Source organism: Macrotis lagotis, chromosome 7, assembly GCF_037893015.1.
Source record: "Macrotis lagotis isolate mMagLag1 chromosome 7, bilby.v1.9.chrom.fasta, whole genome shotgun sequence".
Classification (NCBI taxonomy): domain Eukaryota; kingdom Metazoa; phylum Chordata; class Mammalia; order Peramelemorphia; family Peramelidae; genus Macrotis; species Macrotis lagotis.
The window spans coordinates 166,524,697-166,548,226 of NC_133664.1; the positions used below are offsets into that span (position 1 = coordinate 166,524,697).

At 32.7% G+C, this 23,530-nt stretch overlaps 1 protein-coding gene across 6 annotated transcripts in view; it reads right to left on the reverse strand.

The window, feature by feature from the left end:
* SEMA3A (semaphorin 3A) overlaps positions 1 to 23,530 on the reverse strand; it is a 669,223-nt gene that overhangs the window by 145,117 nt on the left and 500,576 nt on the right. For all 6 annotated transcript variants that reach the window (XM_074194050.1, XM_074194047.1, XM_074194048.1 and 3 more), the window contains one exon: positions 1,425 to 1,544. In XM_074194050.1, the coding sequence (XP_074050151.1) occupies positions 1,425 to 1,544 (120 nt within the window). The remainder of the gene's footprint in view (positions 1 to 1,424; positions 1,545 to 23,530) is intronic.

Sequence of the window (23,530 nt, forward strand, 5' to 3'; positions counted from 1 at the left end):
CCATAGGGCAGCTAGGTAGTGCAGTGGATAGAGTACTGGCCGTGAAGTCAAAAGGACCTGAGTTCAAATTTGGCCTCAGATACTTAATAATGACCTGTGTGACCTTGGGCAAGTCATTTAACCCTATTACCTTAAATAAATTTTTAAAAAGTTTAAAAAAGAAGGGATACCATTATTCAAAGGATATGAAGTCATCAGTTCCTTGATTTCACAGAGCAGGGAAGTGAGGGACAGAGTTGGTATAATAATAACAATAACAATGACAGCAATAACATAGTGGTAGTAATAATAATAATAATTAAATTTGACCTTTAAGTTTTGCAAAGAGTTTTAAAAATATATCATTTAATCATCATAACAACTCTGAAAGATAGCTGCTTTTATTTTCTCAGATTTAAAGATGAGAAAACAAAAGTAGAGTTTCAGTGAACTGTCCAGGATGATATAATAGGAAGTATTTGAGTCTAGATCTGAATTTAAGTATTCCTCCTCCATAGCCAGTATTATTGTATCTCCTGCTCTCAGGAACATTTCCTTCAATATGAAGAGAAATTAATGCTCTAACCTCTAGCCTTTTTTCCTTTGCTAATATACACTATCTTTGCATTTACCTTGCACTTGAGTTCTCCCTATTCCCCCTAGGGTATAATGCTCCATTTCATTCTTCTCTACAAAGTGTTCCATCGAAAAAAAAGGCTATGAGTCTCAAATAGAATTGATTTTGCTTGGGTAACTTTGAGATTCCCACACAAATATTTTGAGACTTGGAACTGAGTTCAGATGTTCATCTTAAAAGTGATGTGAGTGGTTAAAGTGGGATTTGAATTTTCATCTTTCTGATTATATGTCCAGTACCTTATTCATTTTGCCATGTTCCCTTTCCTTACAATTAGTAGAAATAAATGTATTTAAAAAACTATAAAAATCAGAACTTAATTAAACCAGAAAGCAAAACAAAACAGGACCATAAGTTGTTTATATAAAATGAGACACCTGAAAAGCATGTTTAATATATGTGCATGGAGAGCATCTAGTCTTAGTCCCTAGGCAGAAGAAAACAGCTGGGGTGGTAGACACTAGTACTGTCTGAGGGAGAAACTGTAGGGGGATTCTGACACAATAAAAGACAAAGGAGACCACAGTACACAAAGAGCCTGTTGGCATCTGCCACCAAAACAAAAGAAAACTGATTTAGTAATCTGGGGTAAAAACAAATGTTAGTTTTCTTTGTTCCCTTCTGCTCTTCAGCTATTGGTAGATGATGGCTTCATTTGATTAGCATTCACAAATCAGAAATAATATCAACATCTCAATTAGAAGCAGATCACCCAGAGTAACAATTTGGAAACTAAATGAGTTGCAATTAGCAATAAGGCATTTAAGTAGGAAAGGGTCATGGACAATTTTTTTTTACATAGCTTTACCTCAGGATGGCGTCCAATTTCAATGTAGGTGCAAATTGGATGAAAAGCCCCTGTTCCACAGGCATACAAGTGAGTTTGGTTATAAGCCTTAAGCACCTTGATGAAATTAGCACATTCTTTCTGTAAGAAAAAATATAATAAAATAAAATAAAACAGTGAATTTAGTTTGACTAACATAACCTCTAATGTGTTGGGTATGCTAAGAGAAAGAACAGATTTTTTTCATTTGAAGCTTTTTCACATTTCTAAAGCTTGTTTATTATTCAACAGTCCATGACCATTTTAACCCAAAGTCTAATTGTTCTGCACGCAAGGGTGCATAACTTCAAAACATGCATTTCTTTCAACACAAAGGAAAGTTACTCCTCCAATTTCTAACCCTTTCCCTTTGCCAAGATGTGCCCCCTCCTTTGTCTTGGCTACTTAATTTTTCCCCTTTCAACATAAGGAAAGCAAAGTCCCATATATTTCATTTTCTATTCAAATTTGCTCATAGCAGAGTATGGAAAAAGGACTGGGTCACTCTGATCAACTCATTACCAGAAACCAGTAAATTTCTTTTTGTTCAAATGTTCATACTATCAAAACTGATGTTTTCAGTTATACTAGTTTAAACTTACTTCTGGTTTATTTGAAAAGAAATGGAAGAAAGTGATAACAAATTAACCAAGAATCACAACTGACTCCTCCAGGAATTCTGGGGTGAATTAAGAGCAGGAATTGATCAATGAATCATTACTAATAAAAAATTAATTTCCTATACTGGAAATCAGGTAGATATGTAAAAATGGAAAGCTTTTGAAGACTATTCTCAAAATTAAAAAATAAATAATGAAAACAGAAACCATATAAAAATGAGAACAGAAATCTATTAATTATTCATCATTAGAAATTTTTATTTAATTGAGGTATATCTAAATGGATTGTAGAGTATCAGGTACAGTTTGATTTAAAAAAGCAAACCCCCCCCCAATATGTTATCTCATTCTCTTAGAAGATAGCTTCACATCATAAATTTTATTGCCAGAATCCAATGGTTTTGGAAGGTCTGTGAGGAAATGTCTCCAGACATCTTGTTTGAAAACAGGAGAGGGAGATGGAAAGGGAAGTTATTCAATCAAAAGTTTTTAAATACAGTGAAGCAAATTTCACAATACAAAATATTTTCCATCATACACTTGCCTTAGCTGAAGAAACACTGGGGGGGTGTCTCCAAAATATTAAAACATTTTTATTGCCATAATAATCCATAGCAGGAAAAAAATTTCTTATATTTTAATGAGTAAATTTATATTGACATTATAAAAATCAACTACCATAATAACTTCAATAAGCTATTATGGTCCACTGCCCCCATAATACAAATTTTAAAAATTAGTTCTATAGAGCATACAATGTGTTATGAATTATTGAATAAATTACATGCATTTTAAAGGTTTTCCTATTCATCTGTGGGACCCTAAAAGTTTAGCTAAAGATTTTTTTATATTTTTCCAGATAGTTTCCAATCAGACTCAGTTTTTTTCCTATGGACAAACAGAAGTAGGAAAAACATAGAGGTAGCTATAATGATAAAGGTAAAAGTCAGAATGTAGTTCATCTGAAATTGGCCAATATTGTAGAAGAAAAGTTTTATTCTATTGCTACACTGAAAAAAACTCAGATATAGAGTCATATTGCTATTAATTTTTCTTTCAAATTTATTTAAGGCAATGGGGTTAAGTGGCTTGCCCAAGGCCACACAGCTAGGCAATCATCAAGTGTTTGAGGTAGGATTTGAACTCAGGTTCTCCTGACTCCAGGGCTGGTGCTTTAACCATTGCACCACCTAGCTGCCCCTCCATCTTGATATTACATTCAGCTTGTTAAGTGAAAACCTTAATGACTGAAATGATATATTTTTTGGTATAACTTTCCACCTGATCTTTATATACACACATTATTCTGTATTTGCATCTGAAACTTTTGACCCTACCTCTTTTGCCCCCAAGAAATGAAAATCATTTAGCCAAAAATGAATAGAATAATTTACAAATTTTAATCTCAACTGATACCCATGGTTGTCTATGAGAATTTAATTTTTCAAGGGGCAATTATGAGACAGATCTTTGAGGATTTGTTTCCAAAGATGAGTTAAATCTTTAAGTCCAAAGCCTCAGGAACTCATTTCCTGCTCATAATATATCCTTGCTTGCTTGAAAGAGTAACTAGAGAGATGGATAGTTTTTTCAATTGTTTTAAGACAGAACTTTTGAGTTATTTTTTGTCTTTCCAGACTTTACAAAATATTAAATACAACCCAAGAATTAATGTTTTAATTTTATGTTTCCCATAAGAAACTTTAATTTGACAAGATTGCCTTTGTTTCATTAAAAAGATTCATTCCCACACAAAATTCTTATATGGGTCTAAAAATTTTAGAGGTCCTTAATTTCTTCCCTCCTCATTTGATACCCTTGACTGTTCTCAAAATGTTCTCAAAACCTGGAATACATTGGGAAAATTAGAATGTATTATTAATGAAGTTAAAATATCCACTATATAAGTTAAGACTAAATATTTTGGATGTTATTGTTGTCCATTCCCAGGATTATTTGCATTTGAAAAATTCAGATTATATTATTAAAGATTAAGATTATTATCACAAATAAATGAATTTGATTTTTTTCCCTTTTAGTTCTAATTCTTCTTTCACAACATGACATATGGAAAGATGTTAAATATGATAGTGTTTGTACAACTTTTATCAGCTTGATTGCTGTCATGTGTAAGGGAGAAGAAAGGAAGAATGGTAGAAAAATATGAAACTCAAAAGATTACAATGGGATGAAAATGGAAAACTATCTTTGCATGTAATTGGAAAAAATAACAAAGAAACAAATAAATGAATAATTTGTAGTAAAATCGAAGGCATCAGCAAGGTATAACTATATCTATATATCTATGGGGGAAACTTTCAAGGCTCAAATAACAAATATAAGTGATTACTTACATTGCTTTGCATAAACACAGTCTGAATACCCATTTAATCTATTACTTATTATAATAGTTAACAATTATAGAAAATCTATTATGTGGTAAGTACTTTGTAAACATAATTGTGATAAGTACTTTGTAAACATAATCTCAATTTACCTTTGAAGCAATCCTGAGAGGTGCTATTATTATAATACCTATCTAGCAGTTGAAGAAACTGAGGCAAAGGTTAAGTGACTTGTATAAGTTCATACAAAGAGTCAATATATGAGATCAATTTTGAGTCATCTAGCTGCCCCATATTTTACTAAATACTACAAATTTACCAATTCCAAATTGACTGAGAGACAGTTTGGTGAAGTAAGAAGAAAGCCAAGTTCATAGCCAGAAGTCCTGAGTTCAAGTTCTACTTCTAAAACATATTCATTGCATTACTCTTAGTCAAATAATCTTTCAGGGTTCTATACAGCAGAAAAAGTTCCAGTCCACTAAGAGAGATTCCTTACTCCTGAGTTCTTCACATTAATGAATCAAAGGCCCTATCTCTTTTCCTTATGTTAACCAAAAAACAAAAAAACTACAACAAAAACCCAAAACACTCACAAATGTGCAAAGTACTGTGCTGTGCACTGTATATATGGGAATGTGGTGATGATGGTGAAAATATAAAGAATAAATATCTTGTAAGACTCACAACCTAGAATTTTGGCATTCGAAATGTTACATAGCTTACACATCACATGCTACTCTCACAATAGGTTTTATTTGTCTATTTAATAAATGAAAATAAAACTTAATCTCAAATCCAATCCAGAATTATCAACTTTAAAAAGAGGAAGATTTTCTATTTAATTGATTTTTAGATTGATCTAAAATGTACCTAATTTCATAATAATAGTTCAAAATTTAATGAATTCTGTCATATCCACCTAACCCCCGTATCCAGTTTCTAGTCCATTTACAAGCCTCAGGTAAAATTTAAAAAAAATTAGAAAATAAAGGGATTAGACTCTTTTATCTTAGAGTCTAAGAGGCATACATTTTCCCTCCATGCTTAAGAAGCTGAAATAAACAGAAAGCATGGTTACAGTTTTGTAATTTTGACTTGAAACTTCCTCATTTGTACCTGTAAAGCAATGTTAAGAGTTTGTGGATTATTTTACATGATTACACACTTATAATTTTTTAATGCCTCAGTTGCCCTCTTTAAAATATATTCCTAACTACTCATATTCTCAATTAGTTTGAAGTGTTTTTAATCATCATGTGGAAAGCACTTAAGTTTTCTGCAAATGATGAGATACATACACAGAATATGATGGGGTTTTTTATGTCTTTCTATTCTACCTTTCATAGATAGACCACTACAAAAAGGAGATGTCTAGACACTCCCAAAGTTTGTAATGGAAAAAATAGTATCTATACACACCTCTAGCTGTGAAACTTGACAAACAAGCCTAATGTGGATGCTGATGATTGAATGTACCAGTTCTACATAGTAGTTAAACCCACCCTATTGGACCACAGCCTGGAATGAGTTAGTTTATCACTCAATGAGGCTCTCCTAGCTGGCAGTAGGTTGTATATATCTGCCATTCCCTGAGGCTAGCTGGATATTGCTTTGAATGTGAAGGACCATGCAAATAGAATAGCATGAGGGGAAAAATTAGCTCCAAGTGTAAGATACTTGAAGAGAAACAAAAGAATTAAATGAAAATTTCTATATGGGCTAAAAATAGCTGATAGGAGAATGCCTCAAGAGCCACTCCAGTAGAGGAAAAGGAATTAAATTAACTGCTTTCTATAAAAGAGCCAGAATCTTAAAAGAACCATTGTTGGTAATCATTTTTTTAAAGACAGATTTTTACATAAACGGTTCTCAGTTCTGTCATTCATTTGATTTAGAAAAAAAATCAAGTTATTGCTGCCAAGGTTTTGTTAGTTCCTAAACAGGATATTCATTTTTATTTGGAACCAGTTTGAATATTTCCTTAGGAAGAGAGTGAGTGTGGCATAGGAAGGAAGCACACTTCGCACATTTCTGCTCCAAGGAGGCAGAAGAAAAGACTTTGTGACCTTTACTTGAACCATGGCAATTCTGAAAACTTTTAAACTGTGATGTACTTTTTGGCACCACATTACTCTTTGACTTACCACTAGAGGGTTTTACAGCCTGATGGAAGGTAACAATCAAGCCAAGTGAATAGTTTTTTTTTTCCAAGTCTTTATCCTTCTGTGTTGTATGTGGTCAAGGTTATCAACAGGCTTTGGTTTGCTTAGAGCTGATCAAACATATCTGCTCCCGTGATGATGTTTGAAATATCTTCTAGTCCAAATACAAAATAAACATTTAACTAAGCTCTGAAAAATTGCCCTCAAGAGATTAAGCAGCAACAAATTAGAGTAAGCAAAGTCTATGCCTGAAGATCAATGTATCATCTTTATTGACAAAACATTTACATTTATTTGTAAGAGAGTTTTTTCTGTATTTATAGATCAAAGAGATAGAGGAAATAAGGAGAAAGAGATTAGTCTAGAAAAAAATGAATTAGGGAAAAAAACTACCCAAAATCCCTTAAGCTCAAAAGCACAATGATTCAAAAACAAATATTGCAGCTCTGTAAAACTGATTAGACTGTGTTAGTCAGAGTTTTCCTGGACAGTTCCTAAAATAAAGTCCATCCATCTGTCAAAACAACTGCTCCATGTATGAAAGTTAAAACAGTTGAGGTGTCTTTTAATAAGCTTCACTTACTGCTTAGTGAATGATAAAATAATAAAATAGAATTTACAAACAACCTCTTGCAGATTCTTTGACTACCTACAAAATACCTTTTTGTTTTAGGTTGGAAATCAGGGGACCTCCTTGTTCATATGACAGTTCTAGTCAAATCTTTCCCATTTCCAAATGACTCACACTATGTTAAAATATAATATAAATCAGCTCAAAATAAATGGGTAGATTGTAGCATTGCCCTCAGATCTGTGAGCATTCATTTAGAACAAAAAGAGATTTGTCTCCATTCCTTCAATAAGTTAGATGGAACAATTTTAAGGTATCATCTAACATCGGGGAAAGTAGAGGAAACATTTTCCTACCATACCAGGTGGATGTATTTATGTATGAAATTCCATTAATATACTTAATTTCTGAAGTTAAGCTGTTGATGTTCTTTTCCTCTGGTCAATTTATTTGGCAAGCTAGTGGAATCTGAGGATCTCAATGCCAAAGCAGTAATCCTGGAGATTGTTGCTGTCACTCACATTATCCTTTCCTCTATTTAAGATGTCCCACATTTATCTAGCAATGTTGATGTTTCCTTCTGTCTCTCTCTGTCTGTTTTTCTCTGTCTTTGTCTCTCTCTCTCTCTCTCTCTCTCTCTCTCTCTCTCTCTCTCTCTCTGTCTCTCTCTCATATACACACACACACACAAACACACACACACACACACACACACACACACACACACACACACACACACACTAATATGCTGTTCCAGTTATGCTTGTATCATCCCTCAGAAAAGCTCATCTCTTTTGAGATGCTACAGATTTCATTACTAGATCTGAGAGGTCTATTCTTCAGAGAGATACATGGCAAAACTTATATGTGGCATATATATTACTAATGCAAATTTAGTTGAACAGTTTTGAATGTACATTTATTTAAATAATGTTGAATTTAAGAACTAGACTTTGTTTCCTAGAGCCTTGTAAAATAAAAGTAGGCCATACTATCAACCACAATATACTTTTGCATATTTTACACCTATCTTAGAATGCTTCTTTGCTAATCAGGATCATTCATTATACAATAAAACTAGTGTTATTTTCTACTTTATTACTGTCATTCCTATCCTTTGTGGAAATATAAAATTTTAAGGCTTGTCCAGTGTCTCATTCATATATGTTTTAACACAAAGTTAAAAAATCATTTTCTACTCATTTTTAAAACTGTTCAGTATGAACACTGAAGGCCATGTCTACACAAGACTTGTTCTGCAAGGTCAACTGTTCTAATTGATCATTCAATTAAATGACAGGTTACACTGAATACTTTTCTCTCATTGAACTGCTTTGTTGTTTTACTGAGTTGGGTGAGTGAACTAATTACTTTGAAATCATGTTTTTGTAATCAAAGATTGCATAAATATTTTTCTTTAGATTTACAACATTCAGACTTCACCAAGAAAAAAAATATACTTTGGCAAGATAGGCATGACAGATAATGCTACAATTCTGGTGATAATCACCAAATTAGATTTTGTTGTGCTGTTAAAAGGGTCCTGGTAAGTTTCAGGATGAAGCTGCTGATGGAGTAGAGAAGCTGATAAGGCCTATTGGCAGCCTAACACATTTTAAGTCTCACTATCATTCAGATTCAGTGTTGAGTGCTTGTGGACAACTAACCAATATGATCCATTCAATAACCTTCCAGAGCATTTTGAAGCTATATCTTTGATGGGCCTGTTTTGGATCCATAAAGTAAATTGACTAGACCATCTATGGAAGCTCTAGGAAAAATATGGAAAGGAATACATACAATGTGAAAATGTGGTTGGGAGGCAAACTACCAGTGCAGGAAATCTCAATGAAATGAGATTAATTGAAACATGGTTTTCTTTAATTTATAAAAAAAAATTAAAAAAAGAAAAAATGATTTTATGAGATTTACAAAACATAAATTATTATGCCTCAATATAAAACAAACTGAATTTAGCTATTAATTACTTGAGATCTTATATTTTCTAATAGAATATCAAATGGCTTTCAGTTTTGTTTGAAGTTCTTCTTTCTGTAACAATGTCATTAATAATAGGATCTCAGAAAAGGATGAAGATAAAGAAGGTCATTCTGATGCCATTTAAAAAAAAATCCAGGGCAGCTAGGTGGCACAGTGGATAGAGCACTGGCCCTGGAGTCAGGAGTACCTGAGTTCAAATCCGGCCTCAGACACTTAATAATTACCTAGCTGTGTGGCCTTGGGCAAGCCACTTAACCCCATTTGCCTTGCAAAAAACTAAAAAAAATAAAATAAAAAATAAATTCTATTATTAGAAACACGTTTAACTCTAAAACTTGCAAGTTCTCTTAAAACCTTTAAATGTATCAAAATCAAAATGAAAGGTAATGCGATATAATGAAAATGCTATTGGAGATATATCCTGCACTTAAAGAGACTAGCATAGTAGATTCTTAATAGATATTTATAATTGATTGATTTCTCCTTGTATAACCCTTGAATAAGACAACTTTCTGGACTTGATTTCTGCAATTGTGGATTGAGGGTGTTGGTCTATAATACATGATCTCAAAGGTCCATTCCAATCAGAAATTCTATGCTAATAATTGACCACATGAAATACTGAACAGTCAATGATATATACTTATGGGAGAGCCAAAAACAAAATTTCCAAATTTCAGGAAATAACTTCATTCACTTTTTTTCAACCTTGTTATTTTTATCTGGTATAAAGAAACAAAATAATAGATATAATACTATGGAAAACTTATAAAATATCTCACTTTTTCTAGAAACAAATTGAATATAAACTTTTCAATCATTGATTATAAAGCTAACTTCCTTATTCAGTTGACTCAGAACATTTAGGGGAAAATGAGAATACTAGGTATCCTCAATCTAAATCCCTCTGCCTCAAATATCTTTAGAATTTCTGTAAACTCATTTTTTGAAGTTGCTTTTATAAAAGTGTCTTTTGGAACCAGAAGGATCCTCCAGGCCTAATTTTAACCTTCCCCTCCTCCCCCCCACTATTTATTAACTTACTCTTAACTATATTCTGAATCCAACCTGTAGATTACTTCAAGATCACTTAAATATTAATCTTTTTAACAATAACATAAGCATAGATAAAGTGCATGAACCAACTAGACTACTATGAAGCCAAGACACACCTAAGAGAACAGGAAAGGACTTCTAAGGAAAGTGTTCTCAAGGATGGAACTGTCACTAGCCTAAAGTAAAGTCTTAGGATAAAGTATTCATAATTCAAGTTTTTGATGTTTTTTCTGCCTAATACCTCAACCAATTTTCTGTACAGCCAGATGCACAAAATACTACAGAATATAATCATCCACAGTATTGTTAAAAATGGGTCTCATCTGGTTGTCTTGCTGTACATGCCACCAAGTTGATAACCTCTGTGGTCAAGAAATAGGAATGCCAATCTAGAAGGACTTCTTAACCTGTACTTGAAGTATCTCTTCTTTTTTTTACTTTTGGCAATGATAATAGAGATTAAAAGCATTGAATATTTCTTTTTGCCCAGTTATTCCAGTTAATAACACATGTTTATTGCACCTGGGCACAGTAGAAATCACTCTCTTTTTAATGAGGTGCCCATTCTACTCTAATTTCTCCTAACAGTCACCAAAGCCAAAAATACTCCTGAAAGTGAAAGTAAATCTACCAAGTGTTGAAAGGACCCAGGAGACTACTAAGATATAGGATATAGTTGCTAAGTAACTTAAGAATAATAAACAAATATATAAAGATGTATCAGGTTGTTATTTTTCATTGTACTAAAGTAGAAAGCTATTTTTTAAATGTTCTAAAAATTAAAACTTTAACAATGGAAGACTGATGTTTATATTCCAACAGAAGTTAACAAGGTTTCTATCATTTCTTTAGCAGCCCCCCTCACGTAGCCCCCTCCAACACTCTATTCAAAACCCAGTTTTCAAAAATTAAAATAATTTACATGTTTTTAAAATAAAACATTTCTCTCATATGGAGAACATGCTGGAAGTAGTTAACAAGATAGGGGAAAGGAGAGGGGACTTTGATAAAGAAAAAAAGGAAGAATTTGGTAGATTAATTCTATTCTTAAGCCAAGAAATAAAATAGGAAAAGTGTACCTTTAACCAAATATTTATTACATTGTGCTCATAAGAACCCATATGAGGGTTATCAAATAAGAATTCTACTTTGGGGTGGCTAGGTGGTGTAGTGGATAAAGCACCGGCCTGAAGTCAGGAGTACCTGTGTTCAAATCTGGTCTCAGACACTTAATAATTACCTAGCTGTGTGGCCTTGGGCAAGCCACTTAACCCCATTGCCTTGCAAAAACTAAAAAAAAAAAAAAGGAATTCTACTTTAACCATAGAAATTAATATTCATAACACCAACATGGAGGTGATGATCAACCTTAATGGACTTGCTTTTTCTATTAATGCAATATAATCAGGGACAATTTTAGAGTACCTGCAATATAGAATATCATCAGTATCCAGAGAAAGAATTATGGAATTTAAATAAAGACCAAAAATCTATTGCCTTCAATTTGTTTTGAAAAAGTATCTTATGCACTGCATAATTTTGCAATCTCTAATATTTTATTTTCTCTTCAAGGATATGATTTCTCAACACATTCAATTTCAATAAATGTATAGCATGGAAATAATGTAAAGATTATCAGTTTTCTGTGGGGGAGATGGGGGGATGAGGGAGGGAAGGGAGGGTGGGGGAAATTGTAAAATTCAAAAACCTTACAAGAAAACAACTATTGTATATAATTGGGAAACAAATAAAATATTAATTAAAAAGAAATTAACATTCACAATATGATTAAAATTTAGAGCCCACTATTTGATCATTTGTTCCTCCTTTTAGGCCTGATAATGTAGATCCTTACCATAAATATTTTCATTTAAAAATATAAAAAGGGAAGCCCAAATGTCCTAAAAAAAACTAAAAGAACACAATTGTAAGCTGTATGATGGAGAGTGGGATTGATATTTGGACTCCCTTTTGAGAGAGTCCAATTTTGATGTCCTATTTGAAAATAGCTTTAGGTTCTTGATGGACAAATTCTTATAAGTACACCTAAGGCCCCAATATGATTGATGCCAGTGAGTTAGTTCCTCTCACTACATTACACATCTAAGAGAAGATGTTTCTATGAAAAGTTCAGAAAGGTTCATAGCTTGATGATTGACAATTAAGCATTGGATTCTTTGACCATAGTGATAAATACGATGCAATACATATTCTTTAAACTAATTCTCCCACTTAATCTAGATTCACAATTTATCAAAGTTAACTGTGATGGTGAAGGTGGCAGAATCTTGGAATCAATATGTACATAAAATTGTTGCATTGTACCATTGAATTACTGATTAACTGAAGGGACATTATCATTAAACTATAGTCTATCTGTTACATGCACAATGAATTGTGAGATACCATCTTGGAAAGTTTTTGGAATAAAGTTTATGTTATGGCCCATTTTATTTAAAATTGATGATTCTGTCAATTTGAAATTAATATCAAAGTTTTACAATTTATAAATCTCATCAATTATACTGTTATTTTGAAATTTAAGGGATGATAATCCATCTTTTCAAAATTTAGTGCAGTTGGGATATTACTTTTAATACATAAATGTCACATCATTCATTATGTAGGTGCTAGCATTTGAAAGTCTCAAGTACTTTGGGACCAATGAAAAAAGGAAACTTTAAGATTGTTCTGTTCTGGTTTTAAAAGCAAGAGAACAGTGATTCTCAATCTTTTTTACGCTCCCCAAATGCAGAGAGAATGGCTGAGTCAACAGGAGGCAATAGGGTCAGTCCAGGGTGAGGCAGGGTGTCAACACAGGAAGAAGCTAGAGTTCAGAAATAGGGTTGACACTTGGCACTCCCTACTTTGCAGCTTCTTATATCTTCAGAATGTGTCCTTGGTTTTGAACTGTGACCAGGAGCTAACTCACTCTATTGCTTGTTACTTTGGATTCCAGTGTCCTATAGTCACTATGAGACTAGCCTGGTCATTAGCTAACCTTTAGTTAGGGTTTTTCTTTGAGTTCTTCTTTGGGTTCTTCTTTGGGTCTCTCACAATTCATTGTGCATGTAACAGATAGCCTGTAATATAATTAATCAGTTAATCAGTAATTCAATGGTACAGGCAACAATTTTATGTAGATATTGATTCCAAGATTTTGTCACTTTCACAGTCACAGTTAATTTTGATAAATTGTGAATCTAAATTAAAATGGGAGCAATTTACTTATAGTAATTTACTTCTTAGTCATCAAGAACAAGACCAAAAAAGATGGAAGTGTATCATCCATAGCTCCCTTAAAGGTATAGTTTAGCACATGGCTATTTAGAACATTTAAAGGAATTTAAAATAATATTCTGAGAATTTCACAGTGGTCTTTACTGCTGCTGATGGTGATGGTGAGACTCCAGGGTCATTGATATTTTATTACGATAGTCCACAAAAGCATGAAGCTTGGTACTTTATAAACAAAACTTTTAAATGGCATGCTTTAGTTTGAAAAGAAATGTACACATGAAAAATACGTATGGAGTAGTTTGTAACAATTATGTAACCAGGTTGTCACTAAAAGACAATATTACCATTTATATGGTAATCTATAGCTGCAAACGAATACAAAGAAACTTAGTAAAACTTAAATCTAGGAAGTTGTATGTATGTTAATATTAAATTATTTCCCCAATGCAAAGTTAGACAGTGTTGGATCCAAATTCTTTTCCCTTAGGAACTGTGCAAATCATAATTGCCAAATACTGCTTACATATATATACTTGCTGACATATACATACAAACTCTGTTTCTGTATTTAGGTTGAACCACATAAAAATCTCTACCATGTAAACATCTTTTTAAAAATGTGTCATTTTAATCCAAATGTTTTTCTTTCTCTTCCTTCACAGCAGTAATTTTGGATGTGACTGAATACTAATAAGGAAAAAATTCATCTTTCTAACTTCCTTCCCTCAAAAATTAAATTCCATTTAATTACTTTAATTCACAGTGTACAATTTCTCAGAAAAGCTTTTGACTATTCAGTCTTACAAAAAAAAAACCCAAAACAAAACAAAAACAAGCTACAAACCTATTCCCTAAGATTTATAACATATTCCTCTGGTGAAAGTAACATTTAAATATTGAATCAAAATACATGATTTAAGGGATTCCCTGGAGAAATAAATACATTGATTTCATTCTCTAATTTCAACAGATTGAGACATAATTTTCATTCTTATAAAATCAATGATGTTTAATCTTTTTTTCATTATGAAAGGTAAGATCAAAAGACAAAAAAGCATGCACTTCTTTATTTTATTTTCTATTCTTTATTGTACAATAGCTTCTGGTGTTACTTGATCTCTACTAGTAAAGAAATATCTTTGTTAGGATAAAGGATTTAGTTATAGTAATTTACTTGAATATGTTATTTGTACTGTGAGAGCTGCAAGCAAATGCTTCAAGTGCAAGGAATTCGCAATGCTAGTATGTAAACTGAGTATCAGGTACCTGATCTATTCCAGTTACACTAGGAATGGGCTGCCTACTTCCGAATCCTGGAGTTAAATTGCAGTCCCTGTGCTCGGTTATGCATTTACTTTGTCATATGAAATAAATTGCTTTCACATTTTGCCTTAATGTATATTTCCCCAAGTAAAAGTCCTAAATAAAATGAGAGTAAAGGAAATAGACAAAATTTTTCCTGCCCGGTTCTGTGATTCTTCCTAAGGCAAGACTTCCATTGACCTTAATCAGAGCTATTAGATGTATTTCTAAAGTGTCATCAAATGCTGGAGAAGGAAATGAAAATCAAGAAGCTGTATAAAATAAGATCTAGTCATTCACTTGTGAGATCATAAGCTAAATCTAGTATGAACCCATGGAAAGATGATAATTTCAAACAAAAGATATAATAGGGCATTAGATAGTAAAGGGTATATTTAATTCAAGAGAATTTTTCAATCCTGAGACAACCAGAATAGTGTGGCACAATGGTTGTCAAAATGTTCTAGACCTACAGCATCACAGGGGAGCACAAGGTGAAAACCATTTTTATAATACTGAACTGTTTTAATTTCTAATATAAGTAGCTATAGGTATAAGCCACATAAATAAAAGTTCTTAGGGTAAAGTATTCAATTATTTTTGAGAGTGTTAGGGGATCCTGAGCCCCCAAACTGTCAAAAACCACTAATATGGAACTTAGTAACTCAACTTCAAACTGATGTAACTGGGCTCAAGTCCTGTATCTATCATGTAATGGAGACAGGATGTTGGACAAACCTATGAACTTAGGACTTTTGGCAATTCTCTAAGACAGGAATTTGCAAATGGGATGCCTGCACTATGGTGGTAGAAAGAATTTCCTCGCCTGCGAGTTACCTATATCAATGAAATCAAAGTTTTAGTCCCCTATCCCTAATAAGAAAAAAATACATGTAATTACCTATCAAAATTTCACATTTGGAATTAAACTATTTGAATTTTGTGTTAGCTTTAAAGGAGATAAGATTGTTTCTATGCTAACAACATAGATGTGTCTACAAATGTTCAATCTTATTGTAGGAATTTACAACTAGAATCATTATGAGGTTTTCTTTAGGACAAGTATGAGATTATTATAACATTGAGAAAAGACATAGTTACTGAAGGGGAGAGAAGAAGTCAAAATATTTTTCAGTGCTAGAAAAAAAGTTAAAAGTTTAGATTTTCATCAAAATGTATGTGAGCATAGAGATGTTTTGAAAATCTGAGCTTTTTTTCTCATACTCTTGCAATTTTGATTTTTAACCAAATTCAAAATATTACAAGCTTAGTCAGGCAAATGGAATTTTATAACACTGAAGCTTATCTCACAGAAAGAATAGTTTATTTTAAGAAATAGATGAGAATTCAGAGATTCACTTGATTTGAAGCAAATTCTCCTACTAATTTAGCATAGTCCATTTTTCATTTGTTAGTCAATCAACAAGCACTTACCAAGCATTTACTATGTGACAGGCACTAAACAGGAATAATAAAATTAATCTACATATAATAATTTTAGGAATATCAAAGTAAGATCAAAAGCATGGGGCAAATACCAAGTTATTAGGCTTAAGCCTAATTATAAATGGAGATTCCTAACATCAGGCTACTGGAATTACATACAGAGTTCTGCCAACAAAACTATGTGGTTTTAGTTACAATTTATTAGTTGTCAACCAAAGTCTTGTGTTAAAAGGGACCTGGGGGATCACTGAATTAAAAAAAAAAAACCAAGTCATTATATAGATAACTTGATATCTGTGAATTTATTTTTAATGTATATGTTGATAACTATATTTAAATAGAATTGTTTGTTGTTGCATTTTGTTGAATTGATTTACTTCATAATCAAATGCACTTTGTTTTATGCATTTAAAAATCTTATTTTTCAGAAGACTTCACTGGAGTACTGAAAATATAGTACATACAAAAAAAGATAACGAACTTAAATATTCCCCAAATATCCATTACCAATTTCATAGAATGAGTTTCTACTATTAGAAAACTCACATATTGCCTCAAATCTGACTGAATGTAACTACCACTGGCTTTTCCAGTTCCTTCTTCTGGAGCCACCTAGAATAAATATATTTATTTTAATGTGTAAGAACAATTCAAGCATTTGAAGGCAGTCAGAAGGAAGGAAGGAAGGAAAGAAAAAAAGGGAGAGATAGAGGAAAGTAATTAAATTCCTTTTAACAATTGGTGGGGTTTTTTTGTTTTTTTGTTTTCTTTCTTCAATATGTTAATATTCCCAGTTTCTTCAAACATTCTTTATGTGAACTCTGTTTATAATCTTGTTCACACTCTTTAGGAAAAGATATACTATATCATTCTATTCTTTAATATTCTGTTCTAAAATTCAATACTATATAACAAGCAAAAATCTTACTAGCAGAGAATAGACTTTTTGGCACTATTATCTTTTTCAGGGATCTTTCCGTTCCCTGGATGGTGTCAAAACCAGGTACATGGATGCTTCACTGAGATGTAGTAGAGATAAATCCTCTTATTTTTAGATGACTTGGGGCACAAGTCCAAAGACTGCTGCCCTTCATTTTGCTAAATCCTATGCATAAGTAGAGAAGAACCACTTTTTCCTACCTTATCTACGCACCAATGGTTAAAAGAAATTTACTTTCCTCTATCTCTCCCTTCTTTCTTTCTTTCCTTCCTTCCTTCCTCTATCCATCTATCTACTTATGTAATTTTGAGCCTGGCTCTCCCTATCTCACCCAGAATGGAAATTCAGAAGACATTTATGTGCCCAATCAGCTTGGAAATTTTAGGCTGTGCCATTTTTCCAACCGGTACCTATTCATCCCTCTGTAGGCAGCTGGTAGTCTCACATTCCCAAGGGCTCACCATAACAGTCAAGAAAAAATGCTAACACCAAATCTGTTTTAATCCAACTATAGCCTCAAACGCCCAGATTCAGGGGATCTACTATGTTCAGCTTCCTCCAGCAAATAGGTTTACGGGCATGTGCCATCAAACCTAGAAGAAGGAACTTTATTTCCAAAGGAGAGATTCCAGCAGATATCACTAAATATAAACTATCACTGGGAGGAAAAGGTAAACCTGAGTTGAATAAACCAGAGAGAGAGAATTTCAGAGAAGCCAAGGGCTTGCAGGTGTTTAATTAATGTTGCTTATAGAATCAAACGAAATATTTTAAGTTTTGTTTTCTTTTTTATGAAAGTTCAGATCATATGTTATTTTAGTTATAAATCTATCTTGGAATCTTGGTGACTATATAAACCGTTCCACTTCATTCTTGTGGTTTTCAACAACTCAAAAACTCTTTGAAGGAATTATATTCTGTTAAATCACAGCTGCTTATCATTTACTTAAAAATTACTATAGAATTTTCCATAAATTTTCTTCATTACATTCCATAAATAAGGTGCTGAATGTCTACATTTATATCTTTCTTCATGATTGTCTGCAATCTTCTGTTGAATGTATATTTTATTAATATGTAATAATGCTATTTGTTTTCTAATATTCATCTATGAATTATCACCAATCTCCCACAAGAAAAATATTTTGAGTATTTTTCTTAAAAAAAAACAGAAAAAGAATTGAAGAAATTGATAAAATGACTATTGTTGTTGCTCAGTTGTTTTTCAGTCCTGACCAGTTCTTTGAACCCCATTAGGGGCTTTCATGGCAGAGAGATTGGTTTGCCATTTTGTTCTCCAACTCATTTTTCAGATGAGGAAACTAAGGTAAACTAGTGACTTGCCCAGAGCCATACAGCTAAAACATGTCTAAGATCAGATTTAAACTCAGAAAAATGATTCTTCTAACTTTCAGGGTAGGACAATATAACTACTCTATCACCTAACTGTTCCCAATACAATTAGTACATTTGGATAAATATATTAAATATTATTTCTTTAATTAAGTACATTATACAGTGCAAGGTAAAGCAATGAAATAAAGCAAAATAGAGAATTAGAAATAATGTACATATTTATCTCTTTCTAGATTATAGAAAGAAAAATTTTATTTTACTATTTTCTCAAATAAGAATGAAAAACAGATAAAAGATGTTTTCATTTGAATTGGAGAAGTTAGGAACTCTTGCCCTTTCTTTATCATTGATTGTTTACTAAAGGAAAAACAAATTTCATAACAATGGCACTGATGTGATGCAGAAAACACAGAGGGAACATTTCATGATATTAACAATTCAAATAAGTTGCCTTAGCCAGTTGATAGTTTAATCACATTTGAATACTTGAAAGGCACTAAGTGATGAAAAAGAACAAGGACTGAAAAGAACACAGTACTTCAAGTCAGGCATCCTGGCTTCTAGTGCTTAATTTATCTCAGTTGGCATAATTTGCAGAATAGGATTGACTGTATTTTCCCCTCTACTCTTAACTGTTTTGTGATAAGAAAACAAATAGTGTTTTGTAAAACCCTATCAAAATGTTCAGGAAGCTAGGTGGCACAGTGGAAAGGCATCATTAACCACCTGTGTGACCTTGGACAAGTCACTTAATCCTATTTATCCCAGTTTCTTTATCTGTAAAATGAATTGTAGAAGGAAAAAGCAAATCTCTCAAGTATCTCCAAATAGAGGTCATGAAAAGTCAAACATGACTAAAAAACAATTGAACAACAATATAAATATGCATTTTTGTTATTTACAGTTTTAGCATACCTCTACTTTTCTGTTTTCAAATAATTATTTGTACATGTTTGCACATAGTTCTTTATCTGTAATAAAACAGGGAATGTACAGGAGTAGTTTTCAGCATTCCTCTTGAAAGTAGTACTAGGGCATTTAGGTGGCACAGGGGAGGGAATACCAGACCTAGTCAGGAGGAACTGAGTTTGATTCCAGCCTCAGACACTTGATACTCACTAGCTATATAACCTTAGGAAAATCACTTAACCCCATTGCCCCACAAAGACAAAAAAAAAAAGCACACACCAAAAAATGAAAGTAGTATGATATAATTTGTTTTTTTATGTTCAACTTTTTAAAAACCACACATGTGATTTTAATAGTCAGGGAACTCCTAGTGAGGAATTTCCCCTTCTATGCCTTTTCAACAATTTAGAATCTTAGATGTTTTCCTGGAACATTTAAAAGTTAAGTGAATTGGCAAAGGTCACAGCCAGTATGTGCTTAGAACTGCGATTTGAACCCAGGTTTTTCTTCCTGACTGTGAGCCACAACAATGACTTCATTAGAAATAGGGCCTCTAATCTGTTTATAACCTTATGGACCACATATTGAAAGTCTTAAAATATATGCATTATTATATTTTTTATTTTGTTAACTATTTCTTGATTTCACTAAAAAAACTGGTTTTAACTGACATTGAACTTCTGCCCTACACCATGATGACTGTTCCATATCCAAGTTAGAAAAATTAAAATATCTTAGTTTATATTCATTTCCATCCCTAAAAAACTATGAGTATACTCGGAAAACTTCCATAACTTACATGGAGAATTTTGACCTGATTAGCTATATGCTTTTGATAGCCTTGATAGCTAGAGTAAATTAGACTCTCCTTTGCCTCCTTTCTCCTTTCTCTTTTTTTTCCTAAGGAGAAACTCTTTAAGATCTTGGTTAAGGTTACCTATAGAGCAAGGTGAAGGTCATGCCTTCAGTGCAGCTGTTGCTCTGCACCTGGGCTATAACTAGAAACCTTCAGGATTCAATATCGACAGCCCCTCGAGATCAATAATTACAGATGTTAAAAATGAGAATTGTTATATAAGATAGGAAAGAATATCCTGGCAAGTTCTAGAAAGCACAGATACAAAATAATATCAAATATCTGAGTGGTGGAACTGAGCTAATCGTTAAATCAAATGTTTAAACTTTGACTTTAGTGCCTGTTACGAAATCCAGATCCTGTGGTAAATGCATGCATGGCTTGATACATTCTATATTTGGAGCAAATCAGCTATTCAAGTTTTGTGTTTTTTTAAAATTCCAGAGAATGAGCAAATTCAATAATGTAGGGGAGAGGTGTGATCTTATACTTTTATGGAATGCTTTGCTTGAAACGTACAAATAAATAAGTGCATTTTTCAATTTTCTTTCACAGATGAGCAACTCTTTCACCTGGAAATGCAGCAAAGTGTTCCACAGTAATTCTCTTATTATTCATAAAAATGACAGGAAGATTGACGCTGAAAATCAAAATCAGACAGAAATCTCCCCCAAAATGGATAGGCACTTTTGTTCTGTCCTTTTTGGCCAAAAGAAACTGGCTAAAAGAAAGTCTTCTGCTAAAATGTTATGATGCCCAGCAGGCTAGAGGCCAGTGTCTCACCCCCCATATTCTACTTACCTTCTGAGCAATAATTTCAATAGAAAGTTCTACCCTGTAGGATTGTAGGTATATTTGACATAAAGATTGAGTTTGCACAAAGTGAAGGGCAGTTTGGTGTTATCTTTCAAATGAATTTAGAGTATGTATTTGATTCTGTTTAATTGTAAGTTTTTCAAAAAATAAGTAGAAGTAATGGCTATAATAATTATTATTGCTGTGTCAAAATTAGACTACCAACCAGTATGCTAGGTCCTTTTAGTTTAGCTCCTTGAAACCTATACTGATTTTCACAAAGTTCATTTGACAAATATGGCTAAGCAGTCTGTTTTTTCAATCATTTAATCCTTCACACTTTATTTCTGAAAATTGCTTCACACTTTTCAAGGCATTTTCACACAAATTATCCCACTTAATCCTCGCAACAATCCTGTGAAATAAGTAGTTCTTTTTATCCTCAAATTATGGATGGGTGAATGAAGCCCATGGAGATTAAATGATCTATCTGAACTTCTGCTATCATTGGTATAGCCAGGCCTAGAGCCCAGGTTCTGATTATGACTTGAATGTGTTTTGCTCTATAGTGAATGGTTTCCCAAAGATACTAAGAAGCATTTTTCTGTTTTTGTAGACTATGCCAGCACACCTCTTCCTTTTTACTTTAATTTAGAGTACTAATGTGGACTAATGGTTTGTAAGGTGGAATGTGTCAGGAAAATGTGAGTTCCAATCTGTTCTCTGAAATTCACTATCTCTGATAGTGAGCAAGCCAGCCTCTGTGATTCATTTGTCTCATCTGCAAAATAAGGAAGTTGGAAGAGATCGTCTCTAACTCCATATCAATGATCCAATAATTACGAGTCTAATATATTTACCATGATATCTTGATGATACAAGATAAGATCATTCACCTTGGTAATAAAAAAAGATTTATTAGGATACTATTAAAATTTAATAGTAATCTAGCAGGAAAAGTTATAAAGTTGACTTCTTATGAATAGTATGCTCTCTAATCTTACTTGAGGAATTCCCCTGTCAATTTGTTCATGTGCAGACTGTTTAAATCACCATCACTAAATTAATAAATACCACACCCTTAGGACTTTTCTCTTTGCAAATACAAAAGCCAGGTATTTTTTTCACTTCACCAAAAAGATTGAAAGCAAAGAAAGGAAAAATAGAATAAGAATTTATAGACCACCTATATTGTGCTAGCTCTTTTAACAAATATCTCATTTGATCCTCGCAACAGACCTTCATAGTAGGTAATATTATTATCTTCATTTTTCAGCTGAGGAAATTGAGGTAGATCATGGTTAAATGACTTGCTCAGGTGTCATCCAGTTAATAAGCATCTGAGGCCACATTTGAAGTCAGGTCTACATGAATCAAGGCCCAGTCCTAGCTGCTAACCACAATGTGTAAAACATTGTTCTAGATTTTAGGTATATAATAATGAAAAATAGCAGTACCTATCCTTAAGGAATGTACAGCTGTATTAGGGTGAGAAGACAGATGGAATATATAAAACTGAGTTTTCTACATAGTAAAATGAAGTAGAAAAAAAGGGAAAACTAGGCAAAAAATGTTATGAATACAATGCTAAAGTTGGCTATCAATATTTTCACCTCTAAACTTAACTAGTAAACATATGTGTATCTCTCTCTATAAATATGTATAAGCATCTATATATACATACATATATATGTATATGTATATATGTATACATATATATGTTCAGAGAGGAAGATAGAGGCAGAGACACACACAGAGACAGATAGAGAGACAAAGGGACAAATATTTATTGTTCATAATTCACCATAGGAACTACCAACACAGGTCAGCAAACTTCACAATTTATACTTTTAAAGAATTTCCTAAAGTACTGAGAAGCTAAATTCAGGCTTATACAATGATGTTAAGTAGGGATTGGAAATTCAGACCTTCTTTCAAGGTTGTCTCTCTAGTCATTATGTCCTGTTGTCTTTTTCCACATTCTTAAAATAAATTGTAACATCCAATTGAAGTATGATTTTTCTTCCCTTTATGGAAAATCTCAAAGATCAACTCAATTTTGTAGTGAACAATCTATGTCTTTAAGACCATAATATGGGGGGTGGCTAGGTGGCATAGTGGATGGAGCACTGGCCTTGGAGTCAGGAGTACCTGAGTCCAAATCTGGCCTCAGACACTTAATAATTACCTAGCTGTGTGACCTTGGACAATCCACTTAACCCCATTGCCTTGCAAAAAAAACATTAAAAAAAGACCATAATATGGAAACAGGAGAGTGGATAACTAATTTATTACCCTCTCAGGGAGGGGAGGGGAAGAATGAAAAGAAGGGAGAAATAGAATTTGGAATTCAAAACTTAAAAAATTGTTTAAAATTGTTTCAATATGTAATTGGGGAAGATAAAATGTATTAGATTATTGTTAAAAATGAATAAATTGTTCATAAATCAAAGAGCACTGAATATAACATTTATTTTAAAAAACTC